The 17,347-nt window shown below is 52.1% G+C and overlaps 3 protein-coding genes across 3 annotated transcripts; 1 reads left to right on the top strand and 2 right to left on the bottom strand.

The window, feature by feature from the left end:
* Positions 1–397: 397 nt before the first annotated feature.
* Positions 398–1,553, top strand: PG997_015251 (uncharacterized protein; the record flags this gene model as incomplete). Its single annotated transcript, XM_066819565.1, has 4 exons — positions 398–506; positions 584–739; positions 926–1,145; positions 1,412–1,553. The coding sequence occupies 4 exons, from the start codon at positions 398–400 to the stop codon at positions 1,551–1,553; spliced, it is 627 nt and encodes a 208-aa protein (XP_066660450.1).
* Positions 1,554–6,070: 4,517 nt separating this feature from the next.
* PG997_015252 (uncharacterized protein) lies at positions 6,071–8,013 on the bottom strand (the record flags this gene model as incomplete). The annotated part of the gene is made up of 2 exons (XM_066819566.1): positions 6,071–7,872; positions 8,010–8,013. The coding sequence occupies 2 exons, from the start codon at positions 8,011–8,013 to the stop codon at positions 6,071–6,073; spliced, it is 1,806 nt and encodes a 601-aa protein (XP_066660451.1).
* A 5,104-nt stretch (positions 8,014–13,117) lies between these two features.
* Positions 13,118–15,966, bottom strand: PG997_015253 (conserved glutamic acid-rich protein; the record flags this gene model as incomplete). The annotated part of the gene is made up of 3 exons (XM_066819567.1): positions 13,118–13,140; positions 13,198–14,437; positions 14,488–15,966. The coding sequence occupies 3 exons, from the start codon at positions 15,964–15,966 to the stop codon at positions 13,118–13,120; spliced, it is 2,742 nt and encodes a 913-aa protein (XP_066660452.1).
* Positions 15,967–17,347: the final 1,381 nt, after the last annotated feature.

The raw sequence follows: 17,347 nt of genomic DNA on the forward strand, positions 1-17,347 counted from the left end.
AAGTGCGTTTTGATTTGTTCATGGTTTTAGGCGGCTGGCGACGATTTCGTACAGTGTGTTAAGACTTCATGCTTTTCTCCTTGTCTTACACAACCACGCAAGAGTCCGTATCAGCGTCGCATTCTCAACCCAAGTGCACTCCACTCAGGAGCCGACGCCGGTTTTGATGAGATGTTTGCTTTTGGAGCATGTCCGGATTACGAAAGGTCAAGAATCCCACTCGATATTTTCCAGTTTACTCGGAGATCTCAACTCTCGGAGGTGATAATGGCTCGACTTCGTGTCCGACATTCTGGTGCAACCATCCTGCTTACTTGCTTACTTCTCTCGGTCATGTTCAAGGGGAGCTCCAGAAGGGTCTATTTCCAATTCAGGCAGTAGGTTGATCAGCGACCGCATGCAAGAGCACCAGATCGGGGGTGCCAAGGTGTTCGATGAGGGCCTCGAGCATAAGCTGCTTATTGCAGCGGCTCTCGTGTGCCAACCCTCCATGGAGAGTATCTTAGGTCAGACGTGCATACATATATGCGAGCCTTGCACCCACATAGAGGTCAATGTACCATGGTAACATGACCATTGCTAGGCGCAAGATTCCCTTCACTCGAGTTCTACGAGGAAAAGAAATCGCACTCGACAGGGAGCCTTGAGTCCGGCCCATTCGAACAGTTCACTCACAACAACGGCGAGACTCCGGAGGTGGCGATGTTCGAGACCACATACTCGGTCTCAGGGGTTGGGTGTAAGTGTCTTCTATTCACAAGCGAGCCGGAAAACGTGGTTGTCGACACTCAAGTAAGGGGTTCCCTTATTAAGTTTTTCGAACTTTCGTGAGTACACCATATAGAACCCCCTTTATAAAACGATATTCAACACTTGACAATTAAGTCATCCTACTTCATGATAGGCGCTTGCTTGATCCGCTCAGCTATCCGAGAGGCTTGTCTACCCATTCGCCTTTGCCTCGCGTTGATCGTCTCTTGTGACATGGAGTCACCGGATTTGGCCAGGCACGTTTGGCACAGGAAGACCAAGCCTATCAATTACAAGTCTGTCCACCGTATCAATATCTCATCTTGGGGGTCTTTCACAGCGAAGAAAACCGAGCTACGAACCCCAGAACTTAATCTCAACGACAGCGAAGCTAGGTATCCGTCTCTGCACCTACATTAGACCAACTTACACTTGTCTTGCAAGGACAACTGCGTTCTCTCCCCTTCGTACACAGCAGCTCGACACCGCGATAAGACCTTACGGATTCACATTGGACCAATCTATATAACCAAGTCGAGCAGAGGGCGGGCAGTCAGTTGGTCATGACACGTTCATCGACGTCATGGCGATGCATGGAGGTTGGTGCGAGGCTGCGCTATGATTGAGCATTAGAAGTAGTTATCGCTTTCACTGCGGGTAGGGGAATTTCAGATCTACCCATTGGCTTTGGCTTTCCCAAGGCCCCTGAGAAAGCCGAGGGGTCGCCAACGCCCATGTATGGCCCTCCATACTCACCAAAGCTGGGCCGAGTCTATGGCCGACCTTGCAGTACGCCATCGTAGAAGTTGTTGATATCTTGTGGGCGACGAATCTGGGTCTAGCCTGGTATGTGTCAATCAGAGGATATTGACGCCGGCAGGTGATGCTGACAAAGTAGAAGCTGATGTAAAAACGGAATAGCAGCGATTGTTGAAAGTTGGGTGGTGTCTGGGCATGGGGTTGGCGACTCTTTCAACAGTGCGCAGCTGACGATAGTCAGAGTGACACATCTCCACTTCTGCATTTATTCTACAAGATAATACGATCAAGGTTAGATGGTTTTTGAGGAGGTCTTCCTGTGCTGTTCATTAAGGATGGTGTCTAAACCAAAGCGCAAAAAGGGGGGAGGGTTAATAAAGGAACTATTAAAAAGTGCCCACAGAGGGAGTCGAACCCTCTTGCCTTTAAGTATAATAGAATAATAGATACTAACCGCTAGGCTATACCGACCCGGGCAAGGGAAAAGGGTGTCAAAAGAAAATATAAAGCCAGGAAGGTGGAACTCTTGGTTGCTGCTGTGGTGGCGACGCCAGGGGTGCGGATGAACTCAAACATTCTCATATGTGCTCACCATATGGTGTCAACTCCAAGAACCCCACAGACATGTTTATTGCTTAACGTGTGATGCATGTACCTTGAGAGCCGGTTGTCAGAGGAAAACAAAACTGGGCTTCGTTCCTTGAGAAGCAAGCCAGCTAATAATTTTCCAGGTCACAGACCTGGCCCGGAATAGCAATGTGGCAACGCCGACTCGTTTACCAAGTGAATTGACGCCATCGCTCTTTTCCATGTACGGTGAGAGCTCTGAGGCTTTGGTTGGCGAGCCGTGGAATGGAGGGACCGGGGAGAAGAGGGGGTCGTAACGGAAGGACCGAGTGAAATGGAGGCCCCGAGAGAAGCATCAGGAAGGGAGCATAAGAGTTGCTCCCCTTTCGAAAAAAAGAACCCCAAGAGACCGTGCCGGTTCGGTATACTATGTAGACCAAACCGACAGTCTGCGGTGTGACTGTAGCAGACACGTCCCCTACCCCGGGAGGTTGTAGCAGCCTCACTGCTCCCTACGAGGGTAAATACCACACACTCTCTGTCTCACGGTTGGCAAACGAGATTTGCCTGATGCAGAGTTGTTGAAGAGGCTGGGAACACTATGTAGAGCGTCTTGACCAGTCGAAGTCAGTGTTTCTCGCACCCCCGTAAACTTACCTGCTACGATCATGATGAAATCGGTCATGTGCGGACCAGCGTGCTATACCCTGCGCGAGACACAGTACGGAAATGTATTTAACAATGATAGCATAGAGTTAGAGTAATTTCAGATAAGAGCAACTCAACTAGGCCCGGGCAATTGAACTCATCACGAACCGGTGGCATACGTCAGACTGCATCGTGGCCGAAAATTTCAGAGCAGTCGATCCAGCTAAGGGGTGTTCAGGCATAATGAAGCTAACGAAGATGCGCTGCTTGAATTCATATATCGTTACATGCAATATGATCTTCTAACAGCATAGATTGACAAAGATATCAGAGGGGAGGCGCCTCACGCAGCCTTGAATACAACTCATTATCACTGGCAGCCATCCTTTGCGTTGACCCATATGCCCTATGTACTTCCAATGTATGTGTTTGGAATATCTTTATGGCCATACCGAGCACTGAATCCGAGCTCAGTCACAGTTGGCCCTGTACAATATACTTGCATCCTTCATACAAGTGCCGTGGCAGGTGAGATCGGGCAGAGGGTATTGGGCTGCACTCTTCAACGAACGCTCGCATCGAGGTGCTGCCGCCGATCAATTTCAACGAACCCTGGATAAGGATGAATTTGGCGGGCATGGCAGGAAAATACCTAGGTATGGTGTAGGTAGCGCTGGTGTACATCTTCCCCTACTTCCGTCTTGGTACTTGTGTGGGTGGTTGCATTTTCTTTTTCGGATGCTCCTTCCCTCCTACAACCCAATGTTGAATAGCCCTCGTCTGCCTTTGCTTGACAACCGCCACTGGGAAAGGAATTCATGCGTCCTCTTCTAGCTGCCCATTGTCCTCATAGGGTGCGCTTCGACGCCACGGCCTCCTCCGTGTCCCAAATATAAGTACCGTGACTGTCTTTGCACAGATCGCATCTTTTCGCGAACCACCCGCTCCCCGTCACGACATGACAATTATCGCCTTCCACCTTTCAGTCTCGGTCCCCTCTTCTACATCTTACACCATTTATTTCACTATCTGATTACCTCTTCCTTTCCTCGTCTGATCTATCAAGGGACAGAGGTCGTCTCCCTTACTCATCAAATGGACAATGCTTCCAACTTTGATGGGAAGGTGACTACATCGATAGCCACCCTTCCTAACGCATACCAACGGAAGATCTCGCTGCCTGTAATTCTGGTATCAGTTGGCATGTATTTTGTTACTAATCGTCACGTCCCTGATAACATGGCATTGACTTGACCTTTTTCCTGCTACACAAGACCAAGAGATCTATAGATTCATCTTACTTAGAAGCAGCCCCCTTATTCCGGAGAATCGTTATGATCACCGCGTACATCTTCAATGGAACACAGTCCTGTTAGCATTGAACGTCCAGGCTTTGTGCCCTCCCAGGAAACGATGAGGCGAATCTGGCCGCTCCCTTCCCAGTCGACAACGAGTCAACCCCACGAGAAAGATCTCTTCCCACAGCCTGTAGCCCCTTGGCACCAGCCACCCTCCTGGTGAACAATTCGCCTAGAGCCATTTCGCCGGTTACCACAGGGCCTAGATGATCCAAGTAATGGTCAGCTGTCTAGCCGCTGGTGTTGCCAACGGGTCTGACTTCTGCAATCAGCAGCGCCTTGGATAGCGAGACGACTGCGCATATCCCCATCCAACCTGTCTCTGCAACAGACAATATGACTGTTATCGGGGCCCGAGACTCTGGACACAGCAAGACAGAAAGCTACGAGGAAGATGCCAAGAAGCTGTATTGGCGGCGCACGCACTGACGGGAGGAGTCTGGACGGTACCGATACCTTTTCCCTATTGAACGTTAGATACGCTGGGGATTGTCAATCTCGGCCGATACCAGATACTCCAGCCAACCCAAGTCCACAATTCTTCCACCTCTTGAAAAACCGGGCAATACCCCTATTTTATTCAAGGTGGCTAGATATGCCAAGCTCATCTGCCAAGTTGTTATCTCCCCTTTTTGACCAGCCTCATCAGCGAAGACGATCCCCAACACTGACAACCCAAGGGAACGGGAGATAACTATTCTTAGCCATGCATGCACAATGTCCGATCTATGTATCTACCATACATACACCGCTTGCTTCCGTTCTAACGCAAAAGCGTGGACCGGGCAACCGGTGCGGTCGGGTCGGTGTGAGATATGACACGCCCCACCGAGCTGCGACTCACACCGCAGAAGCCAACATCCAGCCTTAAAGGCCCACCGCGCGGGCCCAAGAAACAGCTGGCGCAGGCGGTGACGGGAAGGTCGAACCGAGCCATCTCTGGTTATCTGGAGCACGACCACGTCGCCGATCCGGCAAGGTTCCGACCGACGTACAGGCCAGGACAGCAACTGTTCTGGATCCAATGCGCTGGTGCAGCGGATCCACGCTGCCGGCGATGGCCAAAGCGACACCATCTAAACAAGATATTCAGGCACGGGAAGGGATCTGCATGGGAGCAGAAGATATGCCTAGATACGCATCTCGTATTGCTGCGGGAAATATACCCTTTGCCCATAGATGGTAGAATGTCACCGAAGTGGCTGCTGTAGGTTAACCCTTCATAGAGAAAAATCAAGGGACAGATCTGGAAATGTATATCCTCATATATCATGACACCTCCCAGCTATCGGTCTTTGGTTGACATCCGATTACTTATATAGTAAGCAGTACATAGCTGAGAATTGACCAGTAGGCGTTAAGTAGTTGACGACAGCACGGAAAACTACCTATTTAGCTAGATTGGAACTAAATATCTTTGATGCTGCATCTTGCCATAGCCAATTATACATCTGGCCCCATTCCCTCCTGTAGCTATCATATGCTGACGTGATACAAGGCAGCCGGATGCTTAGCCGAATGCCCCTAACACCAATACGTTCCCGGGGTGAGGGGGTGTGAATGTGAAGGTGTGACAAGCTGACCAAAATTAGTAGCAAACTACTTACCACACCATACCAAGGTAAGCAGTTAGTCTGTGTAAGTTCAGCCGCATCATTGGATTGCAAGGGGCAGAACATCAAGTCTATTCCGACTTCACTTCCTGTATATCCCTCTCAGTATCACATCATTCACAATCACAGTCAGGCAGCAATTGAGAAAGCCAAAAGATTGAATGTTGACGTTGGTGAGTACCGTTCTGTTCATTAAGCGGTACTATATATCATATACTCTTTAGTATATGCCCTAATTACGCATGTCGTCTTGGTATCATTGAAGGTGCTCTTCGCAAATCATACAACTCCATCGCTCCGTTAAAACCATCGTCCCCCATAAACCCGGGGGAAAACCCTAATCAAACACACGCCCCCACAGCCACAGCGATATTACTACTGCTTTTGTGAGATCATCATCTCCTCATTATCGCCAATGGGAGCGGGGCGGTTCTCGCTCTTGTTCTTCTCGCTCTCGCCGACGACGGGGCCGGTGCCCTCGAGTTCGAGCGTGTAGTCCGTCGTCGTGTTGATTTCGTACTCCTCCGAGTCGATATGGCGGAAGGTGAAGTAGAAGATGACGGTGAGGACGAAGCCGACAATGGCGGGGCCGCCGAAGTCCCACGTCAGGTACGGGTCCGTCACGACCGACGAGCAGGCGAGGCCGATGATGTAGGCGACGCCCGTGTTGAACAGGTTGATGGCGGACACGAGACCTCGCATGTTGACCGGGGCGCGGGAGTAGGCGATACCGTAGGCGGGCACGTTGATGAAGAGCTCGGAGATACCGCCGATGGAGAAGGGGATGGCCAACCACCAAATGCTGATATCGGCAACGCCTCCATCAGTCTTGCAGTTGGTGGAGCCCATGTTACCGCAGGGCGACAGCTTGTAGGCGTAGTAGTTGAGCACGGTGTAGCCGACACCACCGACCGACGAGAGGAACAAACCGGTCGTGATACGGGCGACGGGGCCGTAGTGGATATGCATCTTACGCAGGAAGGGGTACAGGCCGTAGTTGAGAAGCGGGGCGGCGATAATGATACTCAAGCTGTTGAAGTTGCTGAGGACATCGTTGGGGACACCGTCGGTCTTCAGCATAGTCGACAAGAAGTTGGCGGCGGAACCGATACCGTTGTCGTTCAGGTACTGGATGGGGAAGAAGCAGAAAATACCGGTGGCCTGGAAAGTCTTCTTCACATCCTCGACAAACTGATCGTTCCAGTTGCAGGTAATGGGCTGACCGCGGGCGGCCATGACCGAGGGCTTGGCAGAATCCCACCAGCCCTTGCGACCAATCTTCATGATTCCACCCTTCTTCATGCACACGCCGACGACGCGGAAGCAGTCGGGAAGGTTGCTGCCACCAGGAGGGTGCAGAATAAGGCGCTTGAAGAGGAACCACAAGAGGAAGGGAAGAGGCAGGTACAGGATAAGGGGAACGAGGAAGGCCAACCACCAACCGACGTACTTCTCGATGTAAGCAGTAGCAACGTTCATGAAGCCACCGACGTTGATCAGCAGGTAGAACCAGAGCATGACTCGCTCTGTGGTGGACTCGGGGTCCTGGATGACCTTCTCGCCCTTCTTGTTAAGAATGACCCTGGGTACAGTGGTGGTCATCTGATCCAGGAGAATCGGAGACACGTTGGGCTTGAACATGGCAGCGCCAAGCGACAGGATGTAGAGAGAGATGAAGTAGGGGATCTTGGCGGTGCCGTTGGCCAGAAGAGTCGGGGCGCCGGCAGCGACCATGAGGATATGGGCGAGACCGCAGACGGCCACACCATAGCAGATCATCTTAAACCGACCGGTCTTGGTATCGGCCAAGTAACCGAACAGGAGGGGCAGGACGTAGGCCAGCAGACTGAAAGACTGGCCGGCGGCGTTGGCGACCTGGGTACCGAGGCCCAAAGCACCACCAGTTTCCTGGGTGTTGGGCGGGGGCGCGCCATATCCGTTACCACCCTCGGGCATGGGGCGGTTGACGTAGTTGTTGATCAAGGGCTGGACACCATAGTAGGAGGCTCGTTCGGCGAATTCGACGGCGCAGATCATGTAGGCCACTACGGGGATGCTGCCGGGGACTCGGCGAAGTGTCGCGAACTCCTCTTCAGTCGGCTTTCCCTCGTAATCGTCCGACAACTTGGCGTTGTCGAAGAAAGGCGCATGCGAGTCGCCGGGGGCGTGAGGCCGCCCTTGATCTCGTCGGCGGTGCCCGAGGGCATTTTTTCAATGTCCTTGTCAGCTATTGGGGGGGCCAATGGTCAGTAACGAATTTTTTCCTTCTTGCCAAAGTGGCGTTTTGTTCGCCTTTGTGGAAACATGAACATACCCATGACGATGGTGGGCTCCAGCAATCTTGGGAGACTTATTAGTACGAGCGATTGGCACTGAAGGAGGAAAGAGGGAAAAGAGAAGAGACAGTAGGTGGGCGGAATCGCGACTTATATGAACAACAAGAGGGTGTCGAACGCCATTGAGGGATCTCTGAGACCGAACCGAGTGCGCGCCTAGCAAGAGTGGATGTGAATGCAATGTGGGCGATCCTAGTCGGAGTGGGAGTGGGATGGGATGGGATGGGACGATTCGGGATGCAGGTGCGCTTGCCCAAGGGCTGGCTGGCTGGAGGACTTGCGACTGCTCGAATCTACAGTGCAAGATACGCAGTAACGGGAGCAGGCGAACAAGTATCGGAGCCGGTCTGGGCGCTGGGCGCTGGGCGCTGGGGTTCGCCGCCAGCGAAACGGGGCCAAAAATTGGAAATAGAATAATGTCACCACCACGTCTGCCCGCCTGGCCTCCTGGCCTCTTGCTCCGGCCCACCAGATTGGTTACTGTCCGACACCTGCTCCGTACCAGGGACCAACCCGTCCCCAGTTTCCTTATCTCTCCTCCCTTCCCAGCTTGTCTGTCTCTCAACCAACCTTGCCCTTGCGCGTGCCTGTGCCTGTGCCTGTGCCTGTGCCTGTACCTGTGCCTCCTGTGCCTCTGCTTGACGGGATATAGTAGTACCTACCAGGGCAGACAATATTAGCCCAGGAGGCGGGCGAAATCAAATCAGCCAACCCTGGAGCAACATCAGATTGGTCGGCTGCGATGTCTGGGTTAGGACCAACCAGGAAGCTCCCGTGCCCTAGCGGCGAGGCGGGCATGTCGCCCTCGACTCCTCGCCCCCCAGCAGCGGGCGTATCAGAAGCTGGCAAAGCGGGATTACGGTATTACCTGCCTCCATCTCGCGCAGGCCAGTCGTATCCATCACCTCTTCATCTGCCTTTTCCGGTCTTAGCAGGTCGGAAAAATACAGTGGAGACTTGTAGTCCTTTGCGGGGTGCAGTCGCTGCTTCTTCTTCTGCTTCTTCTAAACTGGCACTGGCGCTGACCCACACACACGAACGCCACTGAGATTTGAGCCGCTCTTTACTGCGAAGGGAAATACCCCCGGGAGCCAGTACGGCCGACCAGTCAAGCTTGAAGCCAGTCCAGTCCATTCCAATGAAACTGCACAACCGGACGGACAGGACTAGCCCGGCTAGCGGCGACTAGGAAAGCTTATGGCAGTTCAGCAGGCGCATTGAGCATTGCGCGACCCCCAATGCATTCTTCTCTCGTGGCTTGGATGCATCTTCCCCAGCTTCCCATCTTGAGATTATGGCTGCCACAAGGACCGGATGGAGTCAGGCAGCCCGGAGAGAGGAGATTGGCTCTTGATGCGAACCCTCATACGGCACACGGGACTTGCCAGGTTCCATGGACAGAGGCACACCGTCAGGACGGACTCGGGAGTCAGAGCACCGATGATCGGCCCTAGCCAGTCACCACGAGGCCATATCATGATTCTCACCAGCCCCCGAGAGTCCGCCCGGTTAGGTCGGATCAATGCTACAGGTGCATACAGCAGATGCGGCCAGAAGCCTCCTTCCTCCTCCCTCCCTACCCGCTTTCAGATGCTCCTACATACAGCATATCACAAACGCATGTTGGAAAAGAGGTAGTCGGTCGTAGTCTGCACACTAGACCGGCTCCTTTCTCTGGGCCTCGTGCTACTGCATGAGATCCCGAAGCGAACGAACACTCGCGTGTCGCTCATTACAGCATGACTCTTGCGACCTTCCATTATCGGACTGGGTCATTGTTCTCATGTCTCAACTAGTCGGTCCGGAGGGCCCCATTCAAATCTTGGCCCGCCATTTTCTGGCCGGGACAACCCTGGTTGCCCAGTCGTCAACGGCCATTTCAACGCTTTCTAGAGCCTGTCAATGTCAGCAGCCGAGGCTTATTGCTGCTTATGGCAGGCTTGGTGATCGGCGTTTGGAACCGGGGGCTAACTGCCATTGGCGATTATTAGCCTGACTCGATTCCTATTTCCTTCTCAGCACCCGTGAGTTTTGCGAAGAAATTCCGGGCCGCCCTGGCAAGCTGGAAGCGCGTATCTGGCATCTAGAACCCTGGACGTGGTGCCAGACATGGTGCGCACCAGCCGCATGGCCTCTGTCCCGCGGCTTACCAATGAGATGAACTCAGCTTATCTTTGTGGGTGGGTAGCTTTACCAGAGAACCGGAAATGAGGCGACTTGATCGACTCATCGGGGAACGCGATGCCCTCATATCGGCGGCAAACCTATCTTTTATCAGCTGTCAACTTGCTACGTAGGGATGCCTTCCGGGCCTGCAAACACGGGGTACCTGCAGAAGCGAAGCGGTTTTGCCGCGCGCCGCTGACGTTTGTGGGCGTAGCCCCATGGCACGTTGCATTGACAATTCAGCCGTCAAATGAGTCGCGATTGCAGTTGCTCGATAGTGACTGGCCTATGACTCGAGAAGTCGGCAATCCCTGTGTTGCGGGAGGCAAATTGCAAGTTCAGGCGTGCTTGTCAATTGCCGCGTTCTATCAAGCTTCTGCCCAGCAACTGAAGACATTGCCAACTCGGACCAAGCTTTTTCGCCCAGCTCCATGGATGTGCACCACCAAGCAACTGCCAACCAGCACCAGACGCAACCTAATCGCCCTGAAGTCTTGTCCCGTCTTGTCGCGCTAAACTCGGAGCATTCTAGACAAAGAGCCTCATCCTCATGGGCGATTACTAACACAAAGTTGGGCCAAACGAACCTTTGCTGCCCACGACATTTTGACGACTTTCGGGATTACCCTGTGCCTGCTGCATCAACTTCCAATGCAGTCACGACATCCGGGGTTGGCGTTGTCGCAATCCGGGTCAATTGCGCTATCAGCAAACGATTGAGTAATGGAAATACCCTGATTACACCCAAAGGTCGCGTGTTATGCCAAGGTTATTCTATGGGGCCCCTCGTTATGATGATGCTGATGACTGGTTGACCTGCACAGTCCAAGCCTCTATTGTTCCGAATGGTGAGCTGAGTGTCATCCAAACCTCACGGACACACGATACGGGGGATGGAGGGAGGAGGGGGCTTCGGGCAGATTGCCGGAAACCTAGAAACTCACCAGTCGCGGCTATTACGTGCCTAAGAAGAGGTAGTGCTGAATGATGGCGTGTAAGTGCTGAACCTTCAATGGCTGCATGTTGAGCCGACGGGCCAGACAGACGGTGCAATGCGGCTTCCTCTGGAGTGCGGCCGCGTTCCGTTTTCCTCCATCTGCTCTGCTACTGCTACTGCCCAACTTGCTCCGTCCGGCAGAAACAGCACCCTGCCACCAACACACCCACCACACAACGCATAGATTTCCAGAATCCAGAACACTAGGCCAATTGCCCAAGTGTAGCGGGACCCCTCCAACGAGGCTAGCAGCGCATAGTGCAGCGAATGCACCCTCAGCGGCAGGCGGTCAACGGCGCATCCCGAGTGATGGCCGATCACTCTATGGTGATACGTTTTTTTCTGTCTCGCATCCCAAGGCACGGTACTTTCTCTTTTCAGTTGGTTGAACGGTGAGTGCGGCTCTTCCAATTCTGGAGCCACGCTACTATACCTGAGTAAAGACCCCTGCATGTCGTCATTTCACGTGATATGACCTTTTTGGTACTGCTTGCTTGCTGTAAGTCGGTCGGTCTTCTTCGGCCGAGTTCTCCCGTAACGGGTCGGCGACGAAGATGCTGTAGATAGCTGAGATCCACGCTGGTAATGTGGCTGGCTGGGGAAATAAATAGCCGGTCATAGCTCGTGATTTGTCTGTAGTGACTAAGTAAGTACTGAAGATGTGGAATGGCCTCACATCATCCATTCACATCATCCATTTTGCATAGCCGCCCGGCATAAATGCGCATCTAATGAAGTGAAATTCGATGATATCTACCCGTAGTAGGACCCTGTTTGTCGGAGCACCCCCGCAACGCATAACGCCGTTACCTGTCAACATGCCGATGTCAACGCATCAACGAGAAGAGCAGTCTTCCGGCACTTCTTGGTTTCACGTACGTGGAGCAGCTCTGAAACCAAACCATGGCTTGCTTCTGATCATCCCATGATATGAGAAAAAGTTCATGAGAGTACATACGGCGACACCGAGCAAGAATCAATACGCATTCGCAAGGACGATATCATCAATTTTCTCTGGGGGAAACTAGCTAGCTCTCATCAACCTCGACCCTAAACTACTACGAAGGCCGCCACCGCGACTTCAGTGTCCCCCCGCCTATCAACAACACCACACAAGTTTACCACAGAGAGAAATTGTGATATGTCCACCTCAGATTCCAGGATGCCAGCAGCTTGATCTAGTACCAAAGCCTTCATTAGATCCGGATCGTGGGAGTCCGTGGTCCAGCTGTACCGCCAGATATTCGTGTTCGTGTGTGCGAATACCACCACCAACAGACGCCGAGCAACATCTCCTTTTTCTTCTTCTTCTTTCCCCTCTCTTCTTGTTTGCTGCTACTATGATAGTTCGTCCTTGTGTCGGCGCAAAAAAACGGCGTGCGTAGTCGTACAGGTATCGCCTCTCCACGATTGCCACGCAAAAACAACCAAAACGCTAGAATGGTATACCCTCCAGTAACCCCCGAATCTGGGAATCACCTTCTTTTCATAAACGAATCCCAAGACTCTTGAACGCCCCAAGGACTAAAAAAGAAAGACCCTGCCTCTTGTTGCAATTACGCAACGAATAGGGTGGTCTGTAAAATCGAAAGCGTGGGTATCAAATTTGGCGAAACCTGGAACCTTTGGACGTCGCAATGTCCAGAAATAACACTATGGTGTGAGGCATTTGGCCGGCCGTCGCATGTCCGTTCACTTACCAACCTAGGACAATCGAGCCGATATCAACCTGTTTTCGTTAGTGTCAAAGGCAAGACCGTGTATACTTTTCGACAAAGTATAGCAACAGTCGAGACCGCTGGGAAACGATATCAGTCTCGAGAATTCCCCCAATAGCTGTGGGGATGGCCGTAATTATAAGGGTGAGTGTGAGGATCAGTACTACGCGAAAAGAAGCGGGAAATATGGGGGATTCGCAGATGATCAAGACAGACGAGGTTTAGCACCTGCACAAAGTTAGCCATGTATCCTTGGAGTCAACATAAGGAGTAGGGGAAGCTTACTAGGAGGCGCCTCGTCATCTGCGGCGCTGGAAGCAGATCGTGTGCGCTTCCCCGTAGTCGGCGACACTTGTGCCGACAGATTGGAAGGTGTGGTGTTGGCCGCTTCACCCGCGTCCTCATCCTCTGATTCCCAAGTGATTTCATCGTCGACAGCGGTTTGCGACTTCGTCGGTGCTGTGTTTTCCTGGGAGGTAACTTCATCCTGTGCGATACTGTTTGCAGCATCCTGATCATCACCACCTTCATCGTCAGAGTAGTCGATCTCATCTTGATCATCTCCGTTCAAGGTAGCTGTTACACTGGTGTTATGCGAAGACGCATCTGACCCGTGTCCATTTTGGGCAAGAGGTTCATCGCCAGTGTTAATCGGGTGATCCTGGGTTTCGTTGGTGGTTGGTTGATCTTGAGAGCGTTTTGAATTAGCATCCGACGTTTTGGTAAATGAGACTGTGCGCTGGTAAACTTTGCTTTGAGATGCATGACCAGACGCACTTGGTGTGCCGTGAAAACAAGATTGGTCAACTGCCAGGCTCGAAAGACCGGGCTGATGGTCATCCCCACCATCGGAAAGATCAAAAAGGAAACAGTCATCGCATAAGCACTCGCTGAAATTTCCCGTGCAAGGCACGATGGGAGAACTTAAGAAAAAGGGGGTATTACCCTGCTTTGTTGGGCCGAGATCCAGTTCGTCGTTGCCGTTCAGGAGATCGTCGTCTGCGTTGCCCACTTCCGCTTCATCCACGTTGGCCACTTCCGATTCGTCCACGTTGGCCACTTCTGTCTCGTCCTTTCCAGGCGACTTTGCTGTGTCACCGGACTGGCCATTTACCTCTTGGGTATCTGAATGTTGTTCTTGCTCGTCGTCCTCTGTGTACTCGAGAACTTGCTGCTCTTCTGGTTGATTATCGTTATCCGCTTCCGCGTCGACTTCATCGTGATACTCATCGTTCTCAGGCTCGGGGGTCATCGCGAGGGCTTCGTCCTCTTCGTACTCCTCAAAATCTTCATCGAAGTCATCATTGAGCTGGGGCGAATCACGGTAAAGAGCCACATCACTCAGACCTCGACCGGAGTTGGCTTGGTCCACAAGTGCGGCGAGTCGCTGACTGCAATTGGGCCGCACCTGCAGAACAATATGGATATCAGGCTTGAAGTCGGCATCGTCATTGCGTGCGAGGTTGTCGTACAAAACCAGCATCTCACCGAAGGTATATCTTTCGATAAAATCACGGGTTGTAGTCTGTCACGAGTTAGTATCAAGACTCCAGCAATCGAGAAAGCGAAACATACCTCTGCAAACTCAACGCCCAAGCCATCGATGCTCATTACAAGCTCATCTAAGGGCGAGAGTTCCTGAGCTATAACCTCGCGAATACTCGAGAGAAAGTCAACCAGTGGCAAGTCTAACGTGGATCGGTCGCTCAGGAAGTAGCGATTCGGATCGTCCTCCGTGGACTTAGCAAAGAGCTGATAATCCGAGTCTCCATATTGGACAACAATGTCATAACGAGCAGCAATGGCTGACGGATCCTCAGTAGCAGTGATTTGCGGATGCGGCAATGGCCCAACAGTCTTGCTCTCTCCCGCATTATCGTCTTCCGCACTGGCGGAATTCGCGATGGGAGATGAACTCTGCGTGACAGGTTCAGCCTCATGGTTTTGGGAAGATAGCGGCTGCTCGGCTTGGCTGGCGGTCTCGTGAGAGTCAACGCCTGCCTGAACCTCATCAGAAACGCCAAGATTTTCTGCAGCCCACTCATCTGTGGCCTGCGCATTCTCTACATAATCCCCTCTATCGGCTTCACCTGATTCGAGATGATGCAGATCCGTCGGCGGTTCTGGGCCTTCGCCGGTGGCGTCGGCACCAACAACCTCGGATGCAGTCGTTTCTGCCGCTTCTTGCTCTGGATTATCTTCACCAAATTCTTTGGTAAGTTCCTCGAATCCCCCATTGTACTCTTCGGGATATTCTTCGAGATGCTCTCCATTGTGCTCATCTTGATGGACATCTTGGTACTCATCGTGACGTGCCTCTTGATACTCCTCGTGAAGCTCTTCGTGGGGCTCATTTTGATGGTCCACATGGGACTCGTATTGATGCTCCTCTTGTGCACCGGCCTGTTGAGTTTCCTGCTCCTGCGGAGCGGTACTGCTAACCTCTATGGTGGCAGGGTTATTCGAGGTTGCAGGGCTTAGATTGCCCCTTGATGCCTCTGTATGGCCAGCGTTGCTAGTGATAGTCTCAATAGCAATCGAGGGATCCTGCTGTGCCTCCGATGTGTCAGATGTTTGTGCAGCAGCTGAGGGCAAATCTGCGACGTTCGAGGATTGGCCTTCAAGCCAGACCTCGCTACTGATCTCTGTGGCATCTTGGACTTCGACGTCATTAGCGTCTGCGACTATAGCAAAATCGACCTCATCAACGGAAGCCTGCGCATCCCCAAGCTCCTGCACCATGGCTACCGATTCTGGCTGCCACGAGTTGTCGTCGGTGCCGCCGATTTCAATGTCAGGGTCATTGGCTGGGTCGGCCGCATCGTTGTAATCGATCTCGTCAGCATCGACCATTCCATACGAAGCATCATCTCCCTCTGCCATCTGTTCGTCTCCCACTTCAGGGCTGTGTTGGCCATCAGCGATTTGATCGTAGTCGCCAAGCATCATGTCATCATCCATTTGTCCGGAGGTGTAGTTGAGATCTATATCGATATCTTCAACTTGATCGAGGTGGCTACTGCCAGCAACGATTTCCATCTCCTCGCCTGTCATTGTGGTGAGATTTATCAACACTACTCAGGTGTCGACTGTAGTTACAGGTGGTAGGAATGATGTCGCGAAGAAAAAGTCGACGTCGGTTGATTGCGGGACGGTTGCCTGGGAAAAATAATCGTGGGAAGCCTCCCACGAAGCCGGAAAACGAACAAAGAAGTTTTTGATCCAGCTGAGGTCTAGCACGGTTGCTTGCAATGAAAGACTCTGAGACTCTCTGAACCAAATGTGTATGTTACTGTAAACTCTTGCCAAATCATTTGTCACTGAAATAATTGCTGATTTGCGGTTGATTGTGGACAGAAACACCAGCAATTTATTGGTTGCGAGCGGTCCTGGCTTATTGTTGGGGTGTCGGTCGAAACAAATCGATTTAAAGCTTGCTGTACTCGGGGAACAGAGCTTTGCGACTCTGTAGAAAGCCAGGTGACCGGGACCGCAACTTCTGAGAGTTTGACGAGGGTCGTCACAAAATGAAAATGTCGTAGGAATCCTTCGTAAAGTGATGGAAGTTGGGCTGGAAACGCTGCGCTGGTACGTGGTTGAAAGCGTCAACCTCAGTTCAGACAATGGCCGGTCTTTCGGTTCGGACAAGAGGGTTGCGATTGCGATCTGTACAGGCTCCAGTTGATTGTGAAGAGCTTGTTTTTAATCTGGGATGAACAACAATCAACAGATAGGTAGGAGGAATGAAGAGAGTGTGGCGATGGTCGGGGGCCTTCGATTGTGAGTGACGGATGGATTGTTGGATTATTAACTGTTTTAGGTTGACACCAACATCCGCGCTTTGCAAAGCCAGCATTCCAATTAACGCGTGGGCGGCAGGTGGGTGACCTTTACGTGAGGTCATACTGTATTCCAGCGTGCAGCAGTAATGCTGTGGCTGATGGCCCAGTGAATTTAGGTGCTGCATCCAGCACCTACACTACATGCATTCACTTGCTCGAATTCACTCTCTTGTCAACACAGCTTCAATTTTGCTATTTGGGGACATATGTGTTTAATGTCTTGTACCGAAATGATATTTACGTGTCAAACTGCATGTATGAGCATGTTTACAATACCCTGCAGGCCACCTATGCGCCTGTTGGTTTACTTCTGCTAAGGCCATTGAATGTGCTCGTACTGCGAATTTAGAGTCAATTCAAGCGCGGCCCCCTAGATATCCACACTGTACATCAGCCACGCCGCTACCCAGCTGCTACCTGAGCCGGTACCTAGATCCAAGGAGATTCGGCTGTGGCTCAGCCTCACGGGCCACATCCCACATCTAATCCCTGAATTGGCTCCATGGCTCTTGGGGACAGCTTGTATCAATCGTGCACCTGGGATTCACGATTGATTACGACCTCAGCTTAGCGACAACAAATCCAACCATTGT

This window comes from Apiospora hydei (genome assembly GCF_038363865.1).
Source record: "Apiospora hydei strain CBS 114990 chromosome Unknown utg000011l_segment0_segment0, whole genome shotgun sequence".
NCBI lineage: Eukaryota > Fungi > Ascomycota > Sordariomycetes > Amphisphaeriales > Apiosporaceae > Apiospora > Apiospora hydei.